Raw genomic sequence first — 22825 nt, 5'->3', positions numbered from 1 at the left:
GAGGAAATAGGAGCCAGATCCCGCAGGGGTTAGGATTTTATTCTAAATGTAATGTGTAGCTAGTGGAGGATTTTAAAAAGGGAAATTATATGATCTGACATGATGGCTGCTTAGAGAATAGAGTGTATGGGGCAAGAATGTTAATAGATTATATTGTACTAGTGCAGGATAAAGATGGGCGTAGCTTGGACCTTTGCCACCATCAGCAGAGGAAAATGCAGATATGTAAATGGATGTTTTATTTAGGAGGTGTTGTAAGGTAGTATTTGCTGATGGATTAGATGTATGGGGTGTACAAGATAATCAGATTTTTTGCTTGAGCAAAACTAGATGTACATCAACATATATTCTGCAGAATACAGATTTCTCAAAATCTAAGTAACTTATTTAAAACCCCAAAGAGCAGATGAATTTACAAAACAGTTTTAGCATATTTTATTGAAGCATACATTTTATAAACACTGAAACAGATTCATTTTTAGATATCAAACTTTTTGTCCTAAACTGTCAGATTCCAAGAGAGAATGAAGGTGTGATTGTTGTATATATTTACTAGTTTTGTTTGTTAATAATTGAGTCCCAATGAACTTGTTTTAGATGTTTATGTATAGTTTATAACCACTGTTTTTTGAAAAACATTTTCAAGATTCTATTAAAATATTATACATCAGTTCTGCATTTATATTTTATTTCTAGATAGAAGCTATAATATTCGTATTTCACTTGAAATGATTATTTACATTCATAATTGATATATTTTACAAGTTGATATATCTCATCCCCTTCTTTTTTTTCTTAAAGGTTAGCTGTGCATTATCATTCTTTTTATTTTCTTTCCAAGTACATGAAAAGTCCGTTCTCTTGGTATCATTGTAAGTAGAAATGTTTGAAGTATATATTTCCTATTGTATAATTTATAAGTACATTTATAATTTACACAAATATTCAAGTGCAAAATAAAAGTATACTAATATTTTTACATATAATTATTAGTCATTTTTTTCAGGATGATGACATCTTAGATTTTATTTCTTTATAAAATATATTTTAAATAAAAAAAGATTGATATAATTATTATTAGATGGGGCTTTGAACTAAAATCTGCTGGGCTGGCCCATGTGGAAAGTGTCTTCACTCTAAACAAAACAGACTCATATCATGATAGACTGGGAAGACTACTTAGTATCATGTCCTGAAGCCCAAACCTGAGTTAGATTTTACCGGTTTAATAAGGTAACAGGGGCCTAAATCATGTAGGACCTTGTAGGTGGTATTATAAACTTTGGTTTTTATTCTGAAGGGAATGGGGAGCTAGGCACTGTTTCAAATAAGGTGAAGGGGAAGGATGAGAGAAGAGGATGACCATGTAGGGAATTGCTACATAATTATGAATTTTACAGAATCTCAAGGTTAGGGGCTATTCATCTTTGTATTCTCAGAGCAGTCCTGTATATGTAATAATAAATGTTTCATCAGTGCTTGAGTTGTAACTAAATATTGAGTGAAAAATTGGGAAAGAATTAAGACCCTGAAAACCAGTGAATATTAAGCACCTTCTATATACTTGCCAAATGAATCCATTTTGATTTAGAATATATTCAAGTAGTGAAATAGAAAGTCCTCTGGTATTATTTCTTAGTATAGTTTTCAACCAGTTTATAATCCAGCGCTTAAATCTCACATACTAGTTGACATGGGGAAAAGTTATCCTTCTAAAGAAAGGAGGAGACTGTTATACCTTCATAAAGCATTTGTAAAAATAAGAAGAGCCAAATAATAATAATGTAGCAACAATTATTCAATAGCCATCATCATTAGAAAAGTTTATTTTTATTGTTAACAAATACTAGATGATACCTGTAGAGAGTTCTTTCAACTATTTAATAGTATAGGGTATTTACATGTACACATAAGAAAACATGTTAATCATTGACTCAAGATCTCAAGTGACAGAAATGGGACCTGGACTCTGGGCTTCTTAGTAGCCCCTTTCTCCTTGAGCACTGACATAGCTGTATCTACAAGGTACTGGACCAGGAGTTGTACTAAGGTCAGAGTTTGGAGCTAAGATGTGAACCAGCTCTTTGATAACAGCTCTATTTACTGATATTGTGCTTCCTGTTCCTCTACTATTGCTCTTTTTTTGGTGGGGGTGGTACCAGGGATTGAATTCAGGGCAATCAACCACTGAGCCACATCTCCAGCCTTATTTTGTATTTTATAGAGACAGGGTTTCACCGAGTTGCTTAGTGCCTGATGTTGCTGAGGCTGGCTTTGAACTCATGATCCTCCTGTCTCAGTCTCCCGAGCTGCTGGGATTACAGGCGTGGGCCACCACAACCGGCTTCACTTTTTAAATATAGTCTTTTACTATTACCTTTCTTTTAGTCTACTATTATCAGTGTGCTTCCCTTTACAACTCACATCTGTCATCCTCTCTTCAGTGGCCTGATGTTGTCTGTTTTAACTTCAGGGGTTTTTGAGGGAAGGTACTGGGGATTGAACCCTGGGGCACTTTACTACTGAGCCATACCTCCAGTTCTTTTTTCTTTTTCTTTTGAGACAAGAGGCTCATGAAGATGCTAAGGCTGGCCTTGAACTTGGGATCTTCCTGCTTCAGACTCCCAAGTCACTGGGATTACAGGTGTACACCACTGTGCCTGGCTCATAACTTTAGTTTTTAACTTAGCCGAGTGATACATAATATGGAGGGTCATAAAACAAAAGTTTGAAAGCAACTGTTTTGGGATTTCATTTCATATTTACCTAGTAGGATGAAATATGAAAAAGCTTGCTTTCTCTGAATGTTCAGATTTGCCTTATCTGACTCTTTCCTTAGGGTACTATTTGTAAGACAGAGAAAAATATTCCATTAATGGCATATTGGAAGCAGCAGTTTCCCAGTTATGAGGAGTTTACACCTTCTCTGGTTCTAGACTTAGTTTAGACTGTTATAAATAATGAATCAGTAGTCCATGTGGAGTCCTTCCTGGATTTTTCTTTTAAGCTACCCCTGAAAATCAGACACATAAAATGTGCTTATATTTTTTACAAGTAGTTGTTGAAATTATATTCTTTAATACTATTTTTTTTTTGTCATTTTAGACCAGTCTGCTTAGTTTTAAATGAAATTCCTTTTATGTCTACTTGGTTTTTACTTGTGTCAACATTTAGGTGAGTCAAGCCAACTTCTACATAATATTTTCAGTATGATTCCTATAAACTCATTTAAGACACTTTTACAAAATGATGATTTGTGTTGATTGTGCTTTGGTGTTTTTTTGTTTTCCTTTGCAGTATGCTACCTCTTCTATTAAAGGATGAGCTCCTAATGCCCTCCTTTGTGACAGTGATGGCATTTTTTATAGCTTGTGCAACTTTCTTTCCAATATTTGAAAAGATGTCTGAAGAAGAACTGCAGTTAAAATCTTTTTCCATTTCTATAAGGAAATATCTTCCACGTTTTACATTTCTTCCCAGAATTATACAACATTTGGTAAGTTGTTTTTAAGGAATGGTACATTTTCTAGCATGCCACTATTTTTTCAAATTATTGAAATATCTTTTTTCTTTTCTAACTTTATGAGAAATTAGTCACATAATCCACCCATTTAATGTGTATGCTCTAGTGGTTTTAAGAATGTACACAGATTTGTACATTATCGTAATAATCGAATTTTACATTTTTTCATTACCCCCCCCCCAAAAAAAAAAAAAAAAACCCTTATACTCATTAGCAGTCATTCTCCATCATACCCTCATTTCTAACTCTCAACTTTGGATAGCCACTAATATGCTCTTTGTCTCTATAGATTTACCTGTTCTGGACATTTCATACAAACGGACTATCATAGTTAGCTTAGGCTGCCATAACAAAATACCAAAGACTGGGTACCTTTAACAACAGAAATTTATTTCCTTACAGTTCTAGAGGCTAGGAGTCCAAAATCAAGGTGCCATCAGGGTAGGTTTCTGGTAGGCCCACTCTTCCTGGTTTATACAGAGCCACCTTTTTCCTGTGTTGTCATATAGCCTCTACTTTGTATTCATATAGGGAGAGATCTTTGGTTTCTGTGCCTTTTTTCTTTATAAGGACATTAGTGCTACTGGATTAGGGCCTCACTACTATAGATGGGCTCATTTAACTTTAATTACCTCTCTAAAAGCCCTGACTCCAAATATAGTGGCATTGGGGGTTAGGACTTCAAAATATGGATTTTGGGGTGGGACATAGTTCAGTCCATCCATAACATGGAATCATACAAAATATGGACTTTTGTGACTGGTTTCTTTTACTTTATTTTTGAGTTCATTTGTGTTATACCATCTATTAGTATTTTATTCCTTTTTATTGCCAAATTATATTCCATTATGTTGATATGCCATGTTTTGTTTATCCATCAAATCTAATATGTCCATTTGACATGGGGAGGTAGAAAGTTAAGAGGTGAACCAGAAAGACAGTGATAGGATTAACTGACTGTACTGGGGTTCAAATGGAAAGCAAGGTCTCAAGGTTCACTTTTTGCCATTAGCACAGGCCCAAATCTTTGGATGTATGTCACACTCGAATCCTACTGTGATACAGTCTGGTCCAGTAGTCAAGGTGGGAACCACTAGGTACTCTTAGATTTACTTCTGAAGGCTTACTATGTGCCAAGGACTTTTCTGGAGGCTGAGGATACAGCAGTGAACAAAATTAACAAAAATCACTGCTGTCGTGGAGGTTACATCCTAGCGAGGACATCAGATGTTAGCATATATAAAATATGTAACATGTCAAAGGGTAATAAATATTTTGGAGAAAAATAAAGCAAGGGAAGAGAGAATGATTGTAGTTTTAAAGTAGCAAGGCTTTTTCTTCTTTAAAAAAAAATCAAAGGGAGAGAGAATGATTGTAGTTTTAAAGTAGCAAGGCTTTTTCTTCTTTAAAAAAAAATCAAAGGAAGCAAGGGAGTGAGCTCTGCAGATAATTGAGGATAGACTGACCCAGGAGAACTATAAATGCACTGGGTATCACGGAGGCCATGGTGATTGACTAGGGTGAGGCAAAGAAATTATAAGAGCAAATATCACACAGGGCTTTCATCTGTAGAAGATCACTATGGTGACTTTGGAGAACAGATGCTGGAATCCATGAGCCAGTGGGGCTGTGGACTAGGGTAGAGTGGCAGTGGAAGTGGCTATAAGCAGTCAGATTTGGGGCATTTTTTTCCTTTTATTATTATTATTTTGCTTGGGCTGTATTTTGAAGGTAAAACCAACAGGAATTGCTGAGGATATGAGAGAGAAGGCTAAGCCTGAATGCATGGGTTTTGGCATGAACAACTGAATGGAAGGAGTTGCCCTTTACTGAATTGGAGGAACACTATCGAAGGCACTTTGTGTATGTTGGGGGGTGGGGAGATATGGGGGGGATCAGAAGTTTGTTTTTATAGGACTTTTTTGGTAGTACTGGATTTGAACCCCAGGTCTAAAGCATGCTAAAGCAGTTTATTTTTATGTTTAGTTTTAGATGCCTGTTAGATATTCAAAGTGAAGACATTAGGGAGGACTTAAGACATATGAGGCTAGAGATTAGGGGAAAAGGTCCTGGCTGGAAGCTAATTTGAGTTTTCAGCAATAATGGTTGGTAATTAAAGTCAGTTGCTCGATGAACTCACCATGGGTATGAATATAGGTTTAAGAGGACTAAGTACTGAACTCTAGAACACAGAGAGGTAGGGTACATGAGGAGGATCCAGCAGAACTGTTTGAGGTAACTTACGTGAGGTGGGGGGGCATCAGGAGAGTGTGTTATCATAGTAGCCGTACTTTATAAGTGAAGACAGTGTTTCAAGGTGATGAGAGAATGTGCTATTTCAAATGCTGATAACTGGCTGAAGTGGTACATGCCTATAATCCCAGCTGAAGAGATGGAGTTTCAAAATTAAATAAAAAGGGCTGGGGTACATGTGGCTCAGTGGTAGAGCACCCCTGGGTTTAGTTCACAGTCCACAAAAATAATCAAATGCTACTGAGAGAATCAAGTAAGGCAGTTAAGAATTTATTCTTCTAGTACAATAGATACCTGAGGAGAGCTGTTTCATGGAGTGTCTGAAGTAAAAGCCTAACTGGTGTAGGCCCACTAGTGAATAAGAGAACTGGACACAGCATGTCATAGGGAACTCTTTTGGGAAGCTTTGCTGTCAACAGTAGCAGGCAAGTTGGTTAACAGCTGGAGGAAGAGAGGGTTTTTGTTTAAAATGAGAAATTTTAAACAAAATGAAAGAAATTTCAGCATGCCAGTTGGACACTTAATTCAAGATGGCATTTCAAGCAGTCCCATAATTCTTAAATTTGAAACTTATTTTGATAATGTCATAAGTTTTCATTCCCTACTACGGTCATCTCAGGAATTTTCTCTTTGGAGGATATATGCACCTGTTGGTTATACCTGTCTGTAAGCCTTTTTTAGCACCCACCTTCCCCACTTTCATCTAAAATGACCATTGCATTAGATTCTATTCAGATCTTATGATGCATAATGGCATCGTTTAGGGTTCTCTTTGTGGCATAGCTTCTTTAGGGAAGGCACTACTATTTCTCCATTTGCTTTCTACATTAACTTATGCAGCTTTTAGTATCTATGCATCTTGAAATAAAATAAGTAACATCTGGCTTCTCCATGTCTTAGAGGAGCTCATGGCCTAGAGCTAAACTGTCCAATACAGTAGCCACTGTATTTAAACTGATTAAAATTAAATAAATTTAAAAATTCACTTCTCATAGTAGGCATATTTCAAATGTTCAACAGCCATATGTGGTTAGCAGCACTTGTATTGGAGTGTAGATATAGGACATTTTCATGTTGCATGGTCTAGAGAAGAATACTACTACACAATTAAAAATAAATGTGATAATTATTTTACTCATTTTGGTATTTAATCGAATATGAGCTTGTGATTTTATTTAATATTTCTCTAATTAAAAGGCAGACTCTTCAAGGCTAGAGGACCACATTTTCTTCATATGTCCCACTGTGCTTTACTACAGTATTAACTCACTGAGAATATTCAGTGAATATAAAATGGAATTTTTTCATTTACCATGGGAAAAATGTCATAGATGGGTTCTCCTGACTACTGGCTTAGAACCTTATATTCCATTAGGACCCAGGACTGTAGGGGATACCATGAATTTAACCCTAACTAGCAATCATATGATCCAGATACCTTTCTTCAGTGCCTAGGTGTGGTATAAAGTATAAGACAGGTATTCTCTTGCTTGGCTATACATGACAACAACATAGAGCTTTAACAAAGTACTAAGGCCTGCTCTTAAATTCTGATTTAATTGGTCTGGGGTGTGGCCTGTGCATCAAGATTTTTTTAAGTCAGATGATCTAACATGAAGCCAAAGTTGAGATCCACTAGAAGAGTTAGACCCTCAACCCTCACCTTCAGTTCTGCTCATTTAATAGCTTCATATCAGTGTTAGTACAGTTTATCTTCTATACTGCTCAGTATTGTTTTCTTTCCCTTATAGTTTCTGACCTCAGTGATCTTTATGGTCCTTCTGACGCTGATGATTGTCACACTGGATCCTCCTCAGAAATTACCAGATTTATTCTCTGTATTGGTGTGTTTTGTATCCTGTTTGAACTTCCTGTTCTTCTTGGTATACTTCAACATTATAATCATATGGGATTCCAAAAATGGAAGAAATCGGAAGAAAATCAACTAGCTGTATTCCCAAACAAATGTGAACTTTTTGTAATGTATAAATGAAATTGTTATTTTGAGAATCATGGAATAGAAAAAGAAATGATGAAAAGTCATTGTTTCTCCACAACATAAATGTATTTTGGGACCAAAGACCAATGGCGGCTTTTATTTTCTAAATATTGTTGGGCCAAAGCATATTGTAGTTTTTATTAATATTCACAGTTATTTAATTAGTTAAAAAAGTCCTTAGTCCCAAGATTTACTTAGAAAATGTACTCTATAAATGATGTCTTGAAAAAAAATCTGCAAATAGCTTAATGGGAGAATCAAACCCCGTCTTTAAAGGAAACCACTAATTTTGGCATTCAGATTTAGTTTTCTTTGCATTTTAGCATGCAAGTAATATGTATTTCATTGTTATCTCAGGGAATTTATTTTAAGATCTTCTTTTTAATTGCTGAGGCCAATTAAACTGCTTGATGTCTTGATGTCAAATTTACAAATTTGAAGTTGTTTTTAATAAGGTAAATAGATTAAATGGTATTCTTATTAATTTCCAAGAATGCAGATTTACTTGAATCCATTTAAAAAATGATTTTTCCTGAATTTAAATCCCAATTATTCTGAAGTTTCTTAAGCTACTCATGAACACTAGTTCTAATCTTTTCTAGCATCATTCTATTTAAAGTTAAACACCTGGTTCAAGGTTACTTACCACTGGCATAAGCATTGATTCAAATCATACTTCCTGTTAATTTTATCCCTCTATTATCAGAATCTCTATTTACTATAGTATTCAATTGGTAAAAGTATTATATCCATGTTGTAGTTTCTCATATAAATATGTTCTCTTTAGTCTCTATGATAAAAATAAAGCAAATTTACCATTAACCGTTTTTTTAAAACTGAGTATATTTCTTTCATAAGGTAGCCATTGAAGCATATTCAGAAGTACTTTTAAACAGTCATACTAAAAAGAATTTGGTTCTGGATACAAGCTAGTCATAGACTGATGCAAGAAGGTATGTATTGCTAAGTCTGATAAAGAAAGTGGGTTTAGACAAAGCAAAAATCGAGAAGTATTTCTTTCTCAGAGTAAATGTGCATAAAGACACAAGAGGGCAGGTCAGCACAGAAAAGCAGCCTTGAGTCGCTGCCGATTCAGCAGGAACATCACTATCCATGGTCACCATCTGTAATCACTGTGCCCAAATGTCAGCATCTTGGCTGGCTGGTATTGCCTTTTTAAAAAAAAATTTTTATAATAGTGTGTTTGCATTTAACATAGGATGTTGATTTATATTAGTGATGAGAAAATTCTGAGTTCTAAATAACTGGAGTATGGAAACATTTGAAATAAAAGTATTATTATAAATAATATACCCGTAACACTTGTATTCAGGGTGTCTTATAGTGGTAAATTCTATAAATAATAATACATTTTTTAGATGATTTAATCTAAATCATCATCGAATTACATTATAGCTTCTAAGGAGACTTACTGCAATTATAAGTCCAGTATCTCTCATATTAAAAACTAATATTTTGACTTTAAAAAAATTAGGTTCTAAAATACCAAGTATATCCAGTGATGAATTAATAAGATTACATAAGTCAATGAAATAAAATGCATTCTGTCATGTATAACTAACTAGAAAAAAATTTTAAATGTTAATATAAAAATCACAGAAGTGGGCTATTCCAAAGCATTTCAGCTAGATTAAGGATTATAGGAATGTTCTAATATATTTAGACGAGTCAAAATTTTAGAAAAATTTCTAATTTTTTTCACTATGTATCTATCAAAAGATGAGCACTTCTCTGTTATTTCCAAGTACATTTTAGAGGGAAGAAGCATTTCTAAGAAGTGCAGTTTCCCCCATTGCCAACAGACCTAGTTTTGTTTCTTTTTTTTTTTTCTAGTTTTGTTTCTTAAAGCAAGGAAGAGAATAGGGAGGAATAGGGAGAAGTGTTATGTATCACATATGAAGCAAACAGAAGTCATTTTTCCCTTGAGGCTTTAGGGAGGGGGAAAAAATCCTGATGTAGCTTTCTGTCCAAATGATAAACCACAAATAAGTGAGTGAAACATTTACAAAAGTCAAGGCAGCCAAAGTAGCCTCTCTGTTCAATAGATAAGACTAAGAGATGGATAGGTTGTAACTAAATAACGGTTAGAGTAACACAATGGTTTCAAGTCTCAATTGGTCTCTCTTCTGTTATTTTCATTGGAAGATCAGGGCCAAGTATATTCCCCTTTCCCCTCCCCCCATATAAACATTAGTTTTGTGTGTGGATTTTTCTGCTTTGTCCTTCATGCAGCCTCTAAGGGTGATAAAGTGAGAGTCATCTGATCTACAATGAAGAGAACTGGGAAATGATTCTTAGCAGCCCAGCTGTTCTGAAAGGCAAAAGCTTAGTATATCAAGAGGTCAAACATACAGTAACTGGTTTAAGAGCATTAAGCACATACCTACATAACTTGGATTATATATGAAACCAATCTACTTCTTAACCCTTTGTTTCCTAACTAATGTAGGTTACTTTACAAAATGTTTTGACTTATATCCTGAGGTTTTGTTTATTTTAAAGTATTCTTAATATTTAGCAGACGATTATCTTAAGACATTTAAATAGTACCAAGAAAATCACTAATGAAGACAATTAGGTTTAATAGTTAACTGGATTACTATTTAGCACCTATATTTATATCAATAGTTTAAAAAAAAAAGACATGAATCTGAATTTAAGCGGAAAATGGGTTATTTTCCACCTTGTTAAATGGTCTTTAAAATACTATGGTATTTTTATTTTCATGACATCAAATGATACACAAATTCTGAGAATAACATTTGCCCCCTCTAGAAATGGTCAAGAAAAGTATACACTTTTTAAAAAAATGTATGTTATCAAGCTATGATATATTCAGGGATGGGGGGTGTAGCTCAGTAGTAGAGTGTTTGCCCAGCATATGTCAGGCCCAGGGAGCCATCTCTAATAACACACACATGCATACACAAAGACATATTTTGTGATTTTTCTAAGTGCTTGCAGGATATAAAAGATGATTATGTCATCATTATGAATTAATTTCCAAATCAACGTATTTCTCATGTATCAATTAAATGATTTTAATATCCACTTGCCATGTAATTTAGTACCTAGTTTAGATACTGATTCATTTTGTGAGCAACAATACAAATAAATGGTAATAAAAACAATACAGAATAAAGAATTTTTTTTTCAGAATAAAGAATTTAAATAATTTGGAAAGGATTACATACTGTCTCATAATAAAGGTCTTTTTAATTTATTGGAGGCTGTTTAATTGAGCTAAAAACCAACTTCATATTTAAATGTATGTACTAAAAAATACATTATAATATTTTACAAAATGTATGGAATTTAAAACTTTGAAAATACAAGCATAGAAAAAACAAGCGTATTATAATAATAAAAACTCATCCCTGAGGTAGTGGTTACACAATAAGCTTCTAAATGAGAGAGAGAGAATTTTTTATTATTTATTTCTTTATTTGTATGTGATGCTGAGGATCGAACCCAGGCCGCACGCATGCCAGGCGAGCGTGCTATCGCTTGAGCCACATCTCCAGTCTCTAAATAAGTTTTTAAACATTTAAAAAAACCTATAAATTAATAAGTACCCGAGGCTTTAAGTGGGAAAAGTGGTCCTCAGTTCAACTCGCCATTAGATTTAATCTGAGTTCCAGGAAAATATATAGCTCTAGCAGATGTACAACCATTTTCAAACATACTTTAGTAACTATCCACAAATGCTAACAGTACACAAAAACATCCATGATACACAATGTAAGTCAAGATCCTCCTCTACATGCTGGCTTACATTAAAGGGTCAAGAAAAAATGTAATATTTACATTAAGATTATCTATTGGTGTGTGTAGAAAGTTTAAATTAGCTGCAAGAAATTTTATCTAGACTTGCACCTGCCTAGTGCTATGAGCTGGTATTTACTGGGCAGATTAATTACAAATATTTCTTCTGTTCCTTTAAATATGATCAGGCAGATGCAGTTGTACTCATAGTGAGAGCATTTCTTCTAAATGCCTGCAAGATATAAAAGGTGATTATTACATCATCAAGAGTTTCTAAATGAACATAATCTCGTGCATCACTTAAAAAATAATTTAAACACTCATATATCATGTAATTCAATACTTAGATACTGGTAACTTCTCCTATGTTTATTTTTGAGTCATCTAAGCAAGATTCATCTTCATAAATACTTTTGTGACTACTATGACACAGGCCTTTTCAGTTTATGTGTAGATACTTACATGAGATACTTTTCAGGAGAATTTTAAAACTCCACATGACCTACTGAAAACACCAAATTTACATGCCTTTGACTATAAGCCTTAAGGGACTATCAGCAGGTGTTTCCCCCAACAGCTGCCAAAGCAGGGGAAAGTGTTTACTGTAATACATTCCTATTCAGAGTGTGTCCCTCTGGGGACTCCTAGTGGTGGTAGAGGTTCTTGTCTTATTTGGCCTTGGGAGAAGAAAGCGCCATTGGCAAATGATGGCATATACTCCCACTAGGTATGTAGCTCTTTTTTTTCTTTGCTTACGTTAGCATCTATGAAGAAGTACTACACAGTGGGCCCTTACATTTCCCTATCTTATGGGATGCCAACTTGACAACTTATTTTTGCCAAATCTTTGTTTCATAGTCTGGTCTGCATTTCAGTAGAAGATTTTAAGCACTCTAGGGTTCACTTAATATCTTTATAGAATACTGATACAATTGTTAGAGCTAATGATAATACTGTATGGCAAAGGGAGGCCATCATTTATTAGTTACTATGCTGGAGGTATTAAGCTAATTATTTTGTACACTTTCACAAGGCAAATATTAGTCCCATTTTATAATCAACACTTAGAGGAACGAACTGCATCATTCAGGTCACAGAGCTAAGTATGTAGTAGAATTGGTGTTGGACACCTAATCAAATCTTGGTTTTCTTTAAAAACAACAACAAAAACAGAGCCAGACCCTGCAAAGATGTTTCATCAATGGATCATGGCTGCTGGAAGAACTGTTAAGATTTTAAGGTTAAATCTAGGATCCAGCAAAATGAAATACTTTGATCAATGTGACATATGTCATAGCACATTAAGGAGTGGTAGTATTCATCCTTCAGAGCAACTATGTTAACATTATTCTTTCTAAAATGTTTCTGATCATTACTTTCATCATAATCTTTACTGGCTCACCTCTGTCAAAATAAATAAAACCCAAACATATTAGCTTGGTGACCGTAACGGTCAATGATGGGTCTGAATCTACCTTTACATCATCATACTTCTCTGCCCTTTTTGTTCATGTTGTTATCACTACCTTCTCTCAGTCCAATGGGTTTTTGTACTTCCTATTATCACGTGGTAAGGACACCATCTCATTCTATCACACCTACTAACAATCATGCATTTAAGGCAGGTCTATGTTCTTCATGGCCTTAGAGGCATGTGGACTTGTGGCCTATTTCAAGATTGAGCTTTCCTCTCAGTTTCTTCGAGCACACAGATAGAATTTAAGGTTTTTAGATTAAGTATGGGAGAGGAGATTCCATTTCTGCTTTAAGGCATAATCCACTTCAGCTACCCCAAGCTTCTGCCAGAGGTCTTTCCATGTTGGAGGTTTATCAATTCCTCCACTAATTAGGTTGATACTTTCATCCTTATTGGACTCACAATCCTTATCTGTACTTGCTATTGGCCAGACCTCTTAGAAAGAAGAGTCTAGACTTAAGATTCTGTCTCTGTGACTTCCCAACGGCTACCAAATCATATAACCTCTGAACATAGTTTACGCTCTTAAGCCTATGGAATGATGCATAACTGCTAGAAAGGTAGAAGGAAGAACATTTTTGAAGGGTAAGTGATGAAATCAGTACGGTAGCTAAGATTATAGGGTTATAGCTCAGTAAGGGAGGTCATAAATAGATTTGGAAATCTTTTTTTTCCACTAAGATGAATGACTTGAGATCATGAACAAAGTTCCCGAAGTAAGAAGGAAACAGTCAAAAGAAGAAACCAAGGAAATGCCTTGAAGATAAAATCTTTGTATTTAACTGTCATTTTTCTCTTTGACTTCTCAAAGGGGAGTTGCCTGGTAGTTCAACCTTAATTCTTTCTAATTTCTTTAAAGTATTACTCAAGCTGGGCACAGTGGTGCACATCTATAATCCCAGTGGCTTGGGAGGCTGAGGCAGGAGGACTGCGAATTCAAAGCCAGCCTCAGCAACGGGGAGGTGTTTAGCAACTCAGTGAGACCCTGTCTCTAAGTAAAATACAAAATAGGGCTGGGGATGTGGCTCAGTGGTTGAGTGCCCCTGAGTTCAATCCCTGCTTACTCAAATCAAAGATTTTTAAACAAGTAATAAAAATAAAAAACCTACCTTTAAAATATGATGACCTCTATTAGCATCCCTGAACACAAAGTTATTAACAGTACTCCAGTTTCCCATAGTTTATTAATGAGACTATCATATAAATGAGTATGTTCATTTGCTAAATATATGGCTGTGAATATGTGTTAATGAATACCGTCTAACATAATAGTTCTCTGTTGGAATTTTCATGGGTCAGAAATTCTATAAAATATTTAACCTTATGATGAATAAATTATATGTGTGTTTGAGTGTATTATTCTTAACAGAATACAAAATCCTTGACTAGTAGTGAAACCTGACATTTGTAGATTATTACTAAGTAGTGGTTAAGTGGAACCAGACAACTCAATTTACTGACCTTGCTTTCTGTCTTTGGTGCTTCTGGGAGAAAATACTTAACTTCTTTGTGCTTCAGTTTCCTCACCTATAAATAAAGATAATAACTGTATCTACCTCGAAAGTTATTGTGAAGATTAAAAAGATATGTATACAGTGCTTATAATAGTGCTTGGCACAAAAAATATACTCAATAAATGTTAGCCATTATTATAAACAATCATTTATTGTATTAACAACATTTTGATAAATAAAAGTGACATAATTTTCTATGTAAGATGGCTTGCAATTATTTTAAAAACAACTTGTTTGTTAGGCTAAAATTAATCGCTTGAGATATTTCCAAAGAAATGAATTTTCTTAGGGAAAAAAATAAGAAAGAATTATATTCTAAGAAATAGCAGGCAACATCTGGTTAGCTTCTAAAAATCTTTTAATATTGATGCCAGTGGGATAATACCAATTCCTAATGAGAACCTTGAGTTAACAGGTACACTAAATGCTAATGTCACATCATGACTTATATTGCTTCTAGCTTATTACTTACAATAAGATATGATAAACTATCATATGTATTGCTGAATCAATAGGAATTGTTTTGAAGAAAAGATACAATTAGTATAAAATTATTTACTTAATTGGAAATTATTAGCACATTTCCAAATTTAATAGGCTGGCTATATCTTCTTCAGTCAGATGTGTCCTATGAAAACTACAATCTATTTGTCAATATGTATTTAGATATTTATACCAAAGGTGCTCAATTAAGGATCCTCTTATAGTTAAAAATGTGCCCTCTTTTACATTGTGCTTTTTCAATCAGCATTTAACTCTCAGATCTTGTCAGACTGCTCTTCTGTTGTTTATAAGAATAAATTTCAACTAAAGCTCCAAAGCTCATGTATCTTTTCGTATAGAAAGACAGTATCGTATCTGATAATGTAAATAAAATGTTTCCACTTGAACAACACAGGCAAAATCCAACAAAGTTAAGCTGAATTAGAAAAGTAAAGTAGTACCTCTTTTTAAAACGGCTTTAAGGAATTGGTAGCTGTCAAGATGACATAATTCTATATGAAAGAAGAAAGATTTTTTTCAGAAAAACAGTTCAAAGTAACTTGTAACTCTATATTATGCAGAATAAATATTGAATCAAAATGAAAATTAAAAATAACCTAAAGTTTTATTTTACATGATAAATAGCTGTGGGGCTATAAATTTTCATGTCAATACCTGATTAGCCTGATTCTATTTTGGAATATACATTTAAAATTTTATTATAAGAGCCAGAACTTTATTATAATATATGCTTACCACCACTGTTAGTATACTCTTTATGCTTTATTATGATAACTTGTTGTATGTGGAGGATTCTATACTCCTGAGGGCAGGACAGTGTCTGTCTTGTTTGTCAGTGTATCCCTACAGCTAGAACAATACCTAGTTCATAACAGGTATTCAATCAGCATTAAATTAATGAGGCATGCAAACAGAGTAATTTTCAAGTATTTGAAAATAATTAGATAATTCTTTAAAAAATTCTAAGAATGGCCATTCATACTCATTGCACTGCGATCTGATCTCTCCAGATTCCATACTGAGGTCTGGGGCTACAATAGAGATTAAGACTTTGCTAAAGAGGAGCCCAGGGAGAGCCCTGTAACTAGAGAATTACAATATATTCTAACAAGATACATTTAGAAATATTCACACAAATATTGTGGGAGCCTAGAAGATGAAGCAATTTGGCTTTAACTAGGAGAGCTGGGGAGAGAGAGCTTCACAGAGAATGGGACATCTGAGGCTGACCTTAAAGGATAAGCATGAGTTTGCTACACAAGAAAAAGCAATGAAGGAGAGGAAGAAGCAGCAGGGAGGCCTGGAATACTGAAAGAGACTGCAGCAGGCTGAAGCATATGGTATGAAGTATGAATTAAAAATGACCATTCTCCTCCTTCCTGAGGTCTGAGCTGCAGGGAAAAAAAATCACCTAATATTTACTTTTTATACAAGTCCTGCTTTTAGCTATATAATTAGTTATATAATACTATAAATATCTAGTTTATTATATATGTATTTAAAATATATAAACCACTTAGATAATTTATCTAACTCTTAAAGGGGGTACTTTTTAAACTAGAGTTAAGATTGGAAAAAAATGTTCACCTGTCAGATGACAGAAAACCAATTTCTATAAATGTGCCCGAATAATTTTTCTGCACCTCAAGAACAGTTAGTCTTCAGTCTATTCATTACTGTCTTTTTATAGTATTTTTATTTAATAAAACCTATTAAGACTACCATACAAATCTCTTTACTTATGCTTTTATCTTTTAACTGATCAATTTTTATATTGCTGACATCCCTTCTTCACCATTTGCTCATTTAAAAATTCATAGTATGTGAGATCTGTCTCCAGAGAAAATGTCTATAAAATTTGTTACAGCTGGCAAATGTGTATGAGTCAGTGATAGCACATGACTAAATGCTTCACAGAAAATAAAATTTGTTTCTGTAGTAAGCAGAACTGTTTAAATGTTATTTATTTTTATGTTTCAAAGAAAATATATTGTGAAGTGCTGCATTGATTTAATACGCAACAATGTCTGTGTACACGCTGTAGAAGGAAAATTTATGAAACCTTTGCACAACTCCTTTAATTGAATTTTCCAAATCTCTCACCACACACAAATAATCAATATCTTCTGCAGAGAAAACCAGTCAGAATTATTACAGTCTTTCTTTTCAATTTTGTTGTCATCAGCACATACACAGCACCTGGATATTTGTAGTGTCTGCTAGCAAGTTATTTACACCTCTTAAACACATAATTGCTATTAAGTGAGTTCAAATCTATAGTTTAAACATTTTTTACTGATTATATTCAAAAGAAAAATTATCATACTTCTAGTAAAAGTATAAGGAATTAAGTCATGGGAGAAATTATTAAAAAGACTTTGTGAAGTAATAAACCAGTTTGCTTTTCCTGAAATCCTAGACAAATCTCAAGTAAGCATTTTCAGCAGCTGTACTGTACCCCCCCAAATAGTGATGAATAGTGTAAAACAAGAGCATTAACATTACTGATAGGAAATGTATGACCCACATACAGCATATATGACAGTTGAATCCTTATACAGAGCTAAGGTCTATGGTGTACATTAATGTATATTTGTGCTACCAAAATTAATACCTCCATTGTTTTTATCTCCAGATAAATCCAGAATCTTAAAGCATAAGGGGAAATTTTTGTTGTTTCTCCTAAAACTCATCATGTCTAAACTTCAAACCTCAGTGCTTTAAAAATGGAAGTACCTGTTTGAAAAAAGATATTGTTTAATGTCAAGATATAATAGAAAAAAACAAAAGGGTAGAAGTCTTCTGGGAGTAAAATGATTTGGCTGATATGATGAATACTTTTTCAAGACTGAGTGGGAAAAGGACAACATATTTTTATGTTTAAAAAATACTTCAGTGGGTGGTAAGAATGAAAAGACAATATCAAACTATTTTATAGTCTTAGAACTGGAATTTAAAATTTATCCTGTAGATTAAGAGTCTGATAAACTTAAATCCTATAACCAAGATTGAATTTTACAATGCAAGAACACAGTAAATTAACTAAAGAAGACAGGAACATTAGATTTATGCTGTTTAAAAAAAAAAACAAAACACCAGAGTTAAAAATTCTGAAATATTTTCTATTACAAACAGCTGAAACAATCAACTTTTTTAAACAATGCAAAGTTCAGATGATTATGTTTCATTTAAAATATGCATACTACAACCTACACAATTATTCTCAAAACAGATAAAATGTGTTTTGGACTGAAGCTAAGTGTTTGGATTTCATATCTTGGCAACTGCTCTACAATTTGCTTACATTCTTTTCAAAAACATTTTGTTTATTGGAAGTACTGGACACAGACAAACAATGATGGCATTTTCTACTATCTTCAGAAAAAACTAGAATACTAAATACTACAGAATGCCATCTATTGACTTAAGAAATATCTCTATCAAGTTGTTTTAAGTAGAGGTTGATTATTTAAAGCAAATAAATTTCATGCCTTACCATGTGATGATAATGTGACATTCTATCTGTATCAACCCATTGAATGGTCATATGTTTTAAATCTTCAGCATAACAAATTTAAAATAATTATGAAAATTCACATCCAAATGTAAAAGAAAAAGGACCTTTCATTTCATTATTTTCCTAATAGTCATAAAGCCAATATTATTAGGAAAAGTGAAGTCAGGCTTACTTCTAAGTAACTGAAAAAAAAAAAGAAGCCTTTCTTTGTTTAAGAAACTTGTCTTCAGCAGAGATCCTTTTTTATTCATATACTTTAGGAAGGCATTCCCTCATTTACAGGATCCAGTTCTTCTGAAAACCACAAAAATTTCAGTGTAAATTTTCAAGTTATGGTGTGTGTTTTAAATTTCTCTTGAATAAGTTATATAAAGCCTTAGGAACATGTCTATTTATTTAAAACACTAGAGTATTATAATTATACTCTTCTTCATCTGTCATTAAAACATTATATTTATATAATTATACTCTTCTTCCTGTAATAATGAAAAAACAAGTAGAAGTAAAAGACCCATTTGAAGAGGGAATGATAACAAAATTGTTGTAATTCTCCTGGTATTGTATGTTTTAATTATTCTAGTAGAATTTTATAAGAATCTGAAGGACTGGCCCACCCCAAAAAAAAAAAAAAGAGAGAAAAAGAAGAATCTGAGTGACCTGCTTTTGATAGTAGAACATTAATTGGCTTATTCTCATTTTCATGATTATCTAAATGAAGCAAATCCAGTACTTACTAGAAGGGCTGATTTTTATTTTATATAATTTATAATGTTATGAAGATTCTCGATCATTTTAAAATTTAAAGAATTCTTGGTAATTATATAGTAAAATAAATAAAGTAGACATTTCTATAAAAGCTGAAAGACAAATCTCAAAATAAGGAACATATAAAGCAAGCAAGTTTAAGATGTAAAAAAAAAACACTTTAAATTTTAAGTTCTCTTAAAATGAATTTATGAACAGGAAGGGGTGAAAGTTGTTAGCTTAGTAAAAAAATTATGTGTATGTGTGCCTATGCTTGTGTTTATGTATATACATCATCTTTAACAACAGCAGCAACAACAAAACCCCCCAAACTAAAAATATACATGATAGAAACCAGAAAAAGAGGTGGGAAAAGCACTCAGTAAACCTATATGGCTCAAATTCAAATTACAAAGAAAATAAACTTATCTGTTTTTCAGGCAGCAATAGTTTTTCAACATTAGTCAAAAAGGTAGTGAAGTTTTAAATACCTCAGGAAATAACAGAGCTAATGTAGCTCTTGCTAAGAAATACAAATGGAAGGTGATAAATAATATATATATATATATAAATACCTATTAATATGTATTATGTAATTTAAAAAATTCAGTTTTTATTGAAGCTCCAAGTAATCAACACTTATTAGAAATTCAAAAACATCGATTAATAATATAATTTCCTTTATGAATGAATAAAACTCATCCCTTTGGGGAAAACCTAATAATGGACAAGTTAGTCTTAATGTCTAAATAACAGAAAACAGTTAAAGCTGATCTTCCATAAATACACCAAGAACTGAGGTATAATGAATAAAAAGATTACAAAAGTACCTATCCCCTGGAAGGAAAAATGTTTTAATGACAGATGAATACTTCTGAAAAAATTTCTTTACATTCACTTTTTTTCTAGTATTTTCCCTTCCTTATTTCTCAAAACTGTTGGTAATGACAACTATATGGAGTCTAATTCTAGTGAGTTCTAGGGAATTACAGATTTTAAAAACCAATAACAATATAATTTTACATTATGATTCTCTAAAACTTGTCAAGTTAGGAAAGACTGAAACAGTTATACATTCTAATCGAGGAGAGAGATTCCAAGCATATTCTTAGAAAGCTACCCTAAATATTCTTAAATTTTTGGGATCACAGTATAAATTAGATGCCTTTAATGAAAGGGCTCACAAAGCCTGCTTCACTCACTTTCCACAAGAGCTTTGGAGGGTCTGTCATGGCCTTTGGATCTGACTGGAATCCTGGGCACATTCTAATGCATATTGGTTTGGTTGAACCAGTTTTAGTTATGAAGTTTATATCTAGAAGCTGAGATGACTGGGTGATTTCATTTGTTTCGGGAAGAAACATGAAATAATGAAAAGACCATAGTTTCTGAGGTCATACTGATCCTTAGTTGGAATTCCTGCTCTGTAACATAAGTGGCAGTGTCTTTGGGCAAGTTACTTAATATTTTTGGTGTTTGTTTCTTGTCTATAATGATAAAATGAAAAAAGCTATCTGGCAGTGTTGCTATAAAGAAATACTAATCCTAGTGTTGGAAACTGGTACTCAATCAATGGTAGTAACTGATAATTAAAAATGGCAGACTACAATATGGTGAGTCAAGGCCTAACTCCACTTGCAGAGATTACTGAATAGCATCCATGTCAGTAATATTAAAATGATCACTCTTTTTAAAGAGTTGGTCTAAAGGTTTTAATATTTTATAGTCCATGATTATTTCCTTCCTGAGGTACAGATATATATTTCTTATGGGAACTTAAAAACTTGTAATTGAAAGAGAAATGCAAAATAACACTATACTGAGATTTCATCTCACTTCAGTCAGAATGGCAATTATCAAGAATTTAAGTAACAATGTTGGCAAGGATGTGGGAAAAAGGTCCACTCATACATTGCTGATGGGACTGCAAATTGGTGCAACCACCCTGGAAAGCAGGATTGAGATTCCTCAGAAAACCTGAAATGGAACCACCATTTGACCCAGTTGTCCCACTCCTTGGCATATATCCAAAAGACTTAAAATCAGCATACTATAGTGATGCGGCTACATCAATGTTTATAGCAGCCCAATTCATAATAGCTAAGCTATGGAACCAATCTACGTGCCCTTCAACAGATGAATGGATACAAAAAATGTGGTACTTACACACAATGGAATATTACTCAGCCATAAAGAAGAATGAAATTATGGCATTTGTAGGTAAATGGACAGAACCTGAGACTATCATGCTAAGTAAATAAGCCAATCCCAAACACCAAAGGCTGAATGTTCTCTGATATGTGGATGCTAACTCACAATAAACAGGGGTGGAGTGGGGGTGGGTTTAGAAGGGGGGTGCTTCACCAGATTACCAAATTAGACAATGGGGAATGAAGGAAAGATGAGGGGACAGGAATAGCAAAGACAGCTGAATGAGTCAGACGTGATTTTCCTATATTCTTATATGAATATATGACCAGTGTCATATATTGTACATCATGTACAACCACAAAAATGAGAAGAAGTATTCCAGGTACGTATGATATGTCAAAATACATTCTACTGTCACGTATAGCTAAAAAGAACAAACAAAGAAATAAACAAAAAAACAAACTTCTAATTGAGTTTCCCATACTGTGAAATGCTCAGAGGCATAATAGTTCAAATGTCACAATGTCATTAATGATTTAAAAGTGTCCAGGACACTGCTTAAAAAGTAACTTTTAATGCTTATATGTCTTTCTAATTCACCATTAAAAACATTGGTATGTTAACTCATTAAGTCCTAAGTTGTTAATTCTGCAAACATAATAGATATTTAAATATTATTTGAAAGTTACCATAAGTGGTATATTTGTTGCTCATTTAAAGTTTTTATAGGTGCTTCACATCTGGGATGATGGGATGAAATGGGCTAATTAATGCATTGTTGTCCCAACTGGGTTCTGAAAAAGAAATTTTAATAAAAGGACAAAATTTAAAACTGTTATTTCAGAATATTTAAAAATTGAATCATCAGGGAAGATGATCTTATTGGACTTGGTCTTCTGCTAAATGAAATATAAGGTTTTTCAGACGAGATTCGTAGTCTTAAGAATACACTAAAAGGGACTCACAATGATTGGTTTTATTTGATGAAATGAGATGAAAGCATCTCTTTATGCAATAAAATAAAACCATCTCTTTATGCAATAAAACACAGCCCTTTACCTTTGTGAGGAAGTACTGAATTCTTTTCACACAGCTTTTGTTTTCTTATTTTGGTCACTAAAAAAAAAAAAAAAAAAAAAAAAAAAAAAAAAAACATGTTAAGAATTAAAATGGATGCCTATAATCCCAGCAGCTAAGGAGGCTCAGACAGAAGGTTTGCAAGTTCAATGCCAGCCTCAGCAATGGCGAGGAGCTAAGCAATTCAGTGAGACCCTCTCTAAACAAAATACAAAATAGGGCTGGGGATGTGGCTCAGTGTTCAAGTGCCTTGAGTTCAATTCCCAGTACCTGGCACCCC

At 33.4% G+C, this 22825-nt stretch overlaps 2 protein-coding genes across 2 annotated transcripts in view; one reads left to right on the top strand and one right to left on the bottom strand.

Moving 5' to 3' along the window:
- Positions 1-9154, top strand: part of ALG6 (ALG6 alpha-1,3-glucosyltransferase) — a 43008-nt gene extending 33854 nt beyond the window's left edge. Inside the window, exons 12-15 of the mRNA XM_081306584.1 lie at positions 802-872; positions 3106-3174; positions 3298-3496; positions 7528-9154. Of these exons, the coding sequence (XP_081162710.1) occupies positions 802-872; positions 3106-3174; positions 3298-3496; positions 7528-7725 (537 nt within the window). The 3' untranslated portion in view covers positions 7726-9154. The remainder of the gene's footprint in view (positions 1-801; positions 873-3105; positions 3175-3297; positions 3497-7527) is intronic.
- Positions 9155-10956: 1802 nt separating this feature from the next.
- ITGB3BP (integrin subunit beta 3 binding protein) overlaps positions 10957-22825 on the bottom strand; it is a 57653-nt gene continuing 45784 nt past the window's right edge. Inside the window, exons 7-10 of the mRNA XM_081305686.1 lie at positions 22528-22584; positions 15497-15547; positions 14500-14565; positions 10957-11793 (exon numbers count right to left, since the gene is read on the bottom strand). Coding sequence (XP_081161812.1) covers positions 14537-14565; positions 15497-15547; positions 22528-22584 — 137 coding nt within the window. The 3' untranslated portion in view covers positions 10957-11793; positions 14500-14536. The remainder of the gene's footprint in view (positions 11794-14499; positions 14566-15496; positions 15548-22527; positions 22585-22825) is intronic.

Source organism: Spermophilus citellus (genome assembly GCF_964194105.1).
Source record: "Spermophilus citellus genome assembly, chromosome: 9".
Classification (NCBI taxonomy): domain Eukaryota; kingdom Metazoa; phylum Chordata; class Mammalia; order Rodentia; family Sciuridae; genus Spermophilus; species Spermophilus citellus.
Note: the sequence above shows the minus strand (reverse complement) of the source record. Positions and strands in the feature narration are given on the sequence as shown.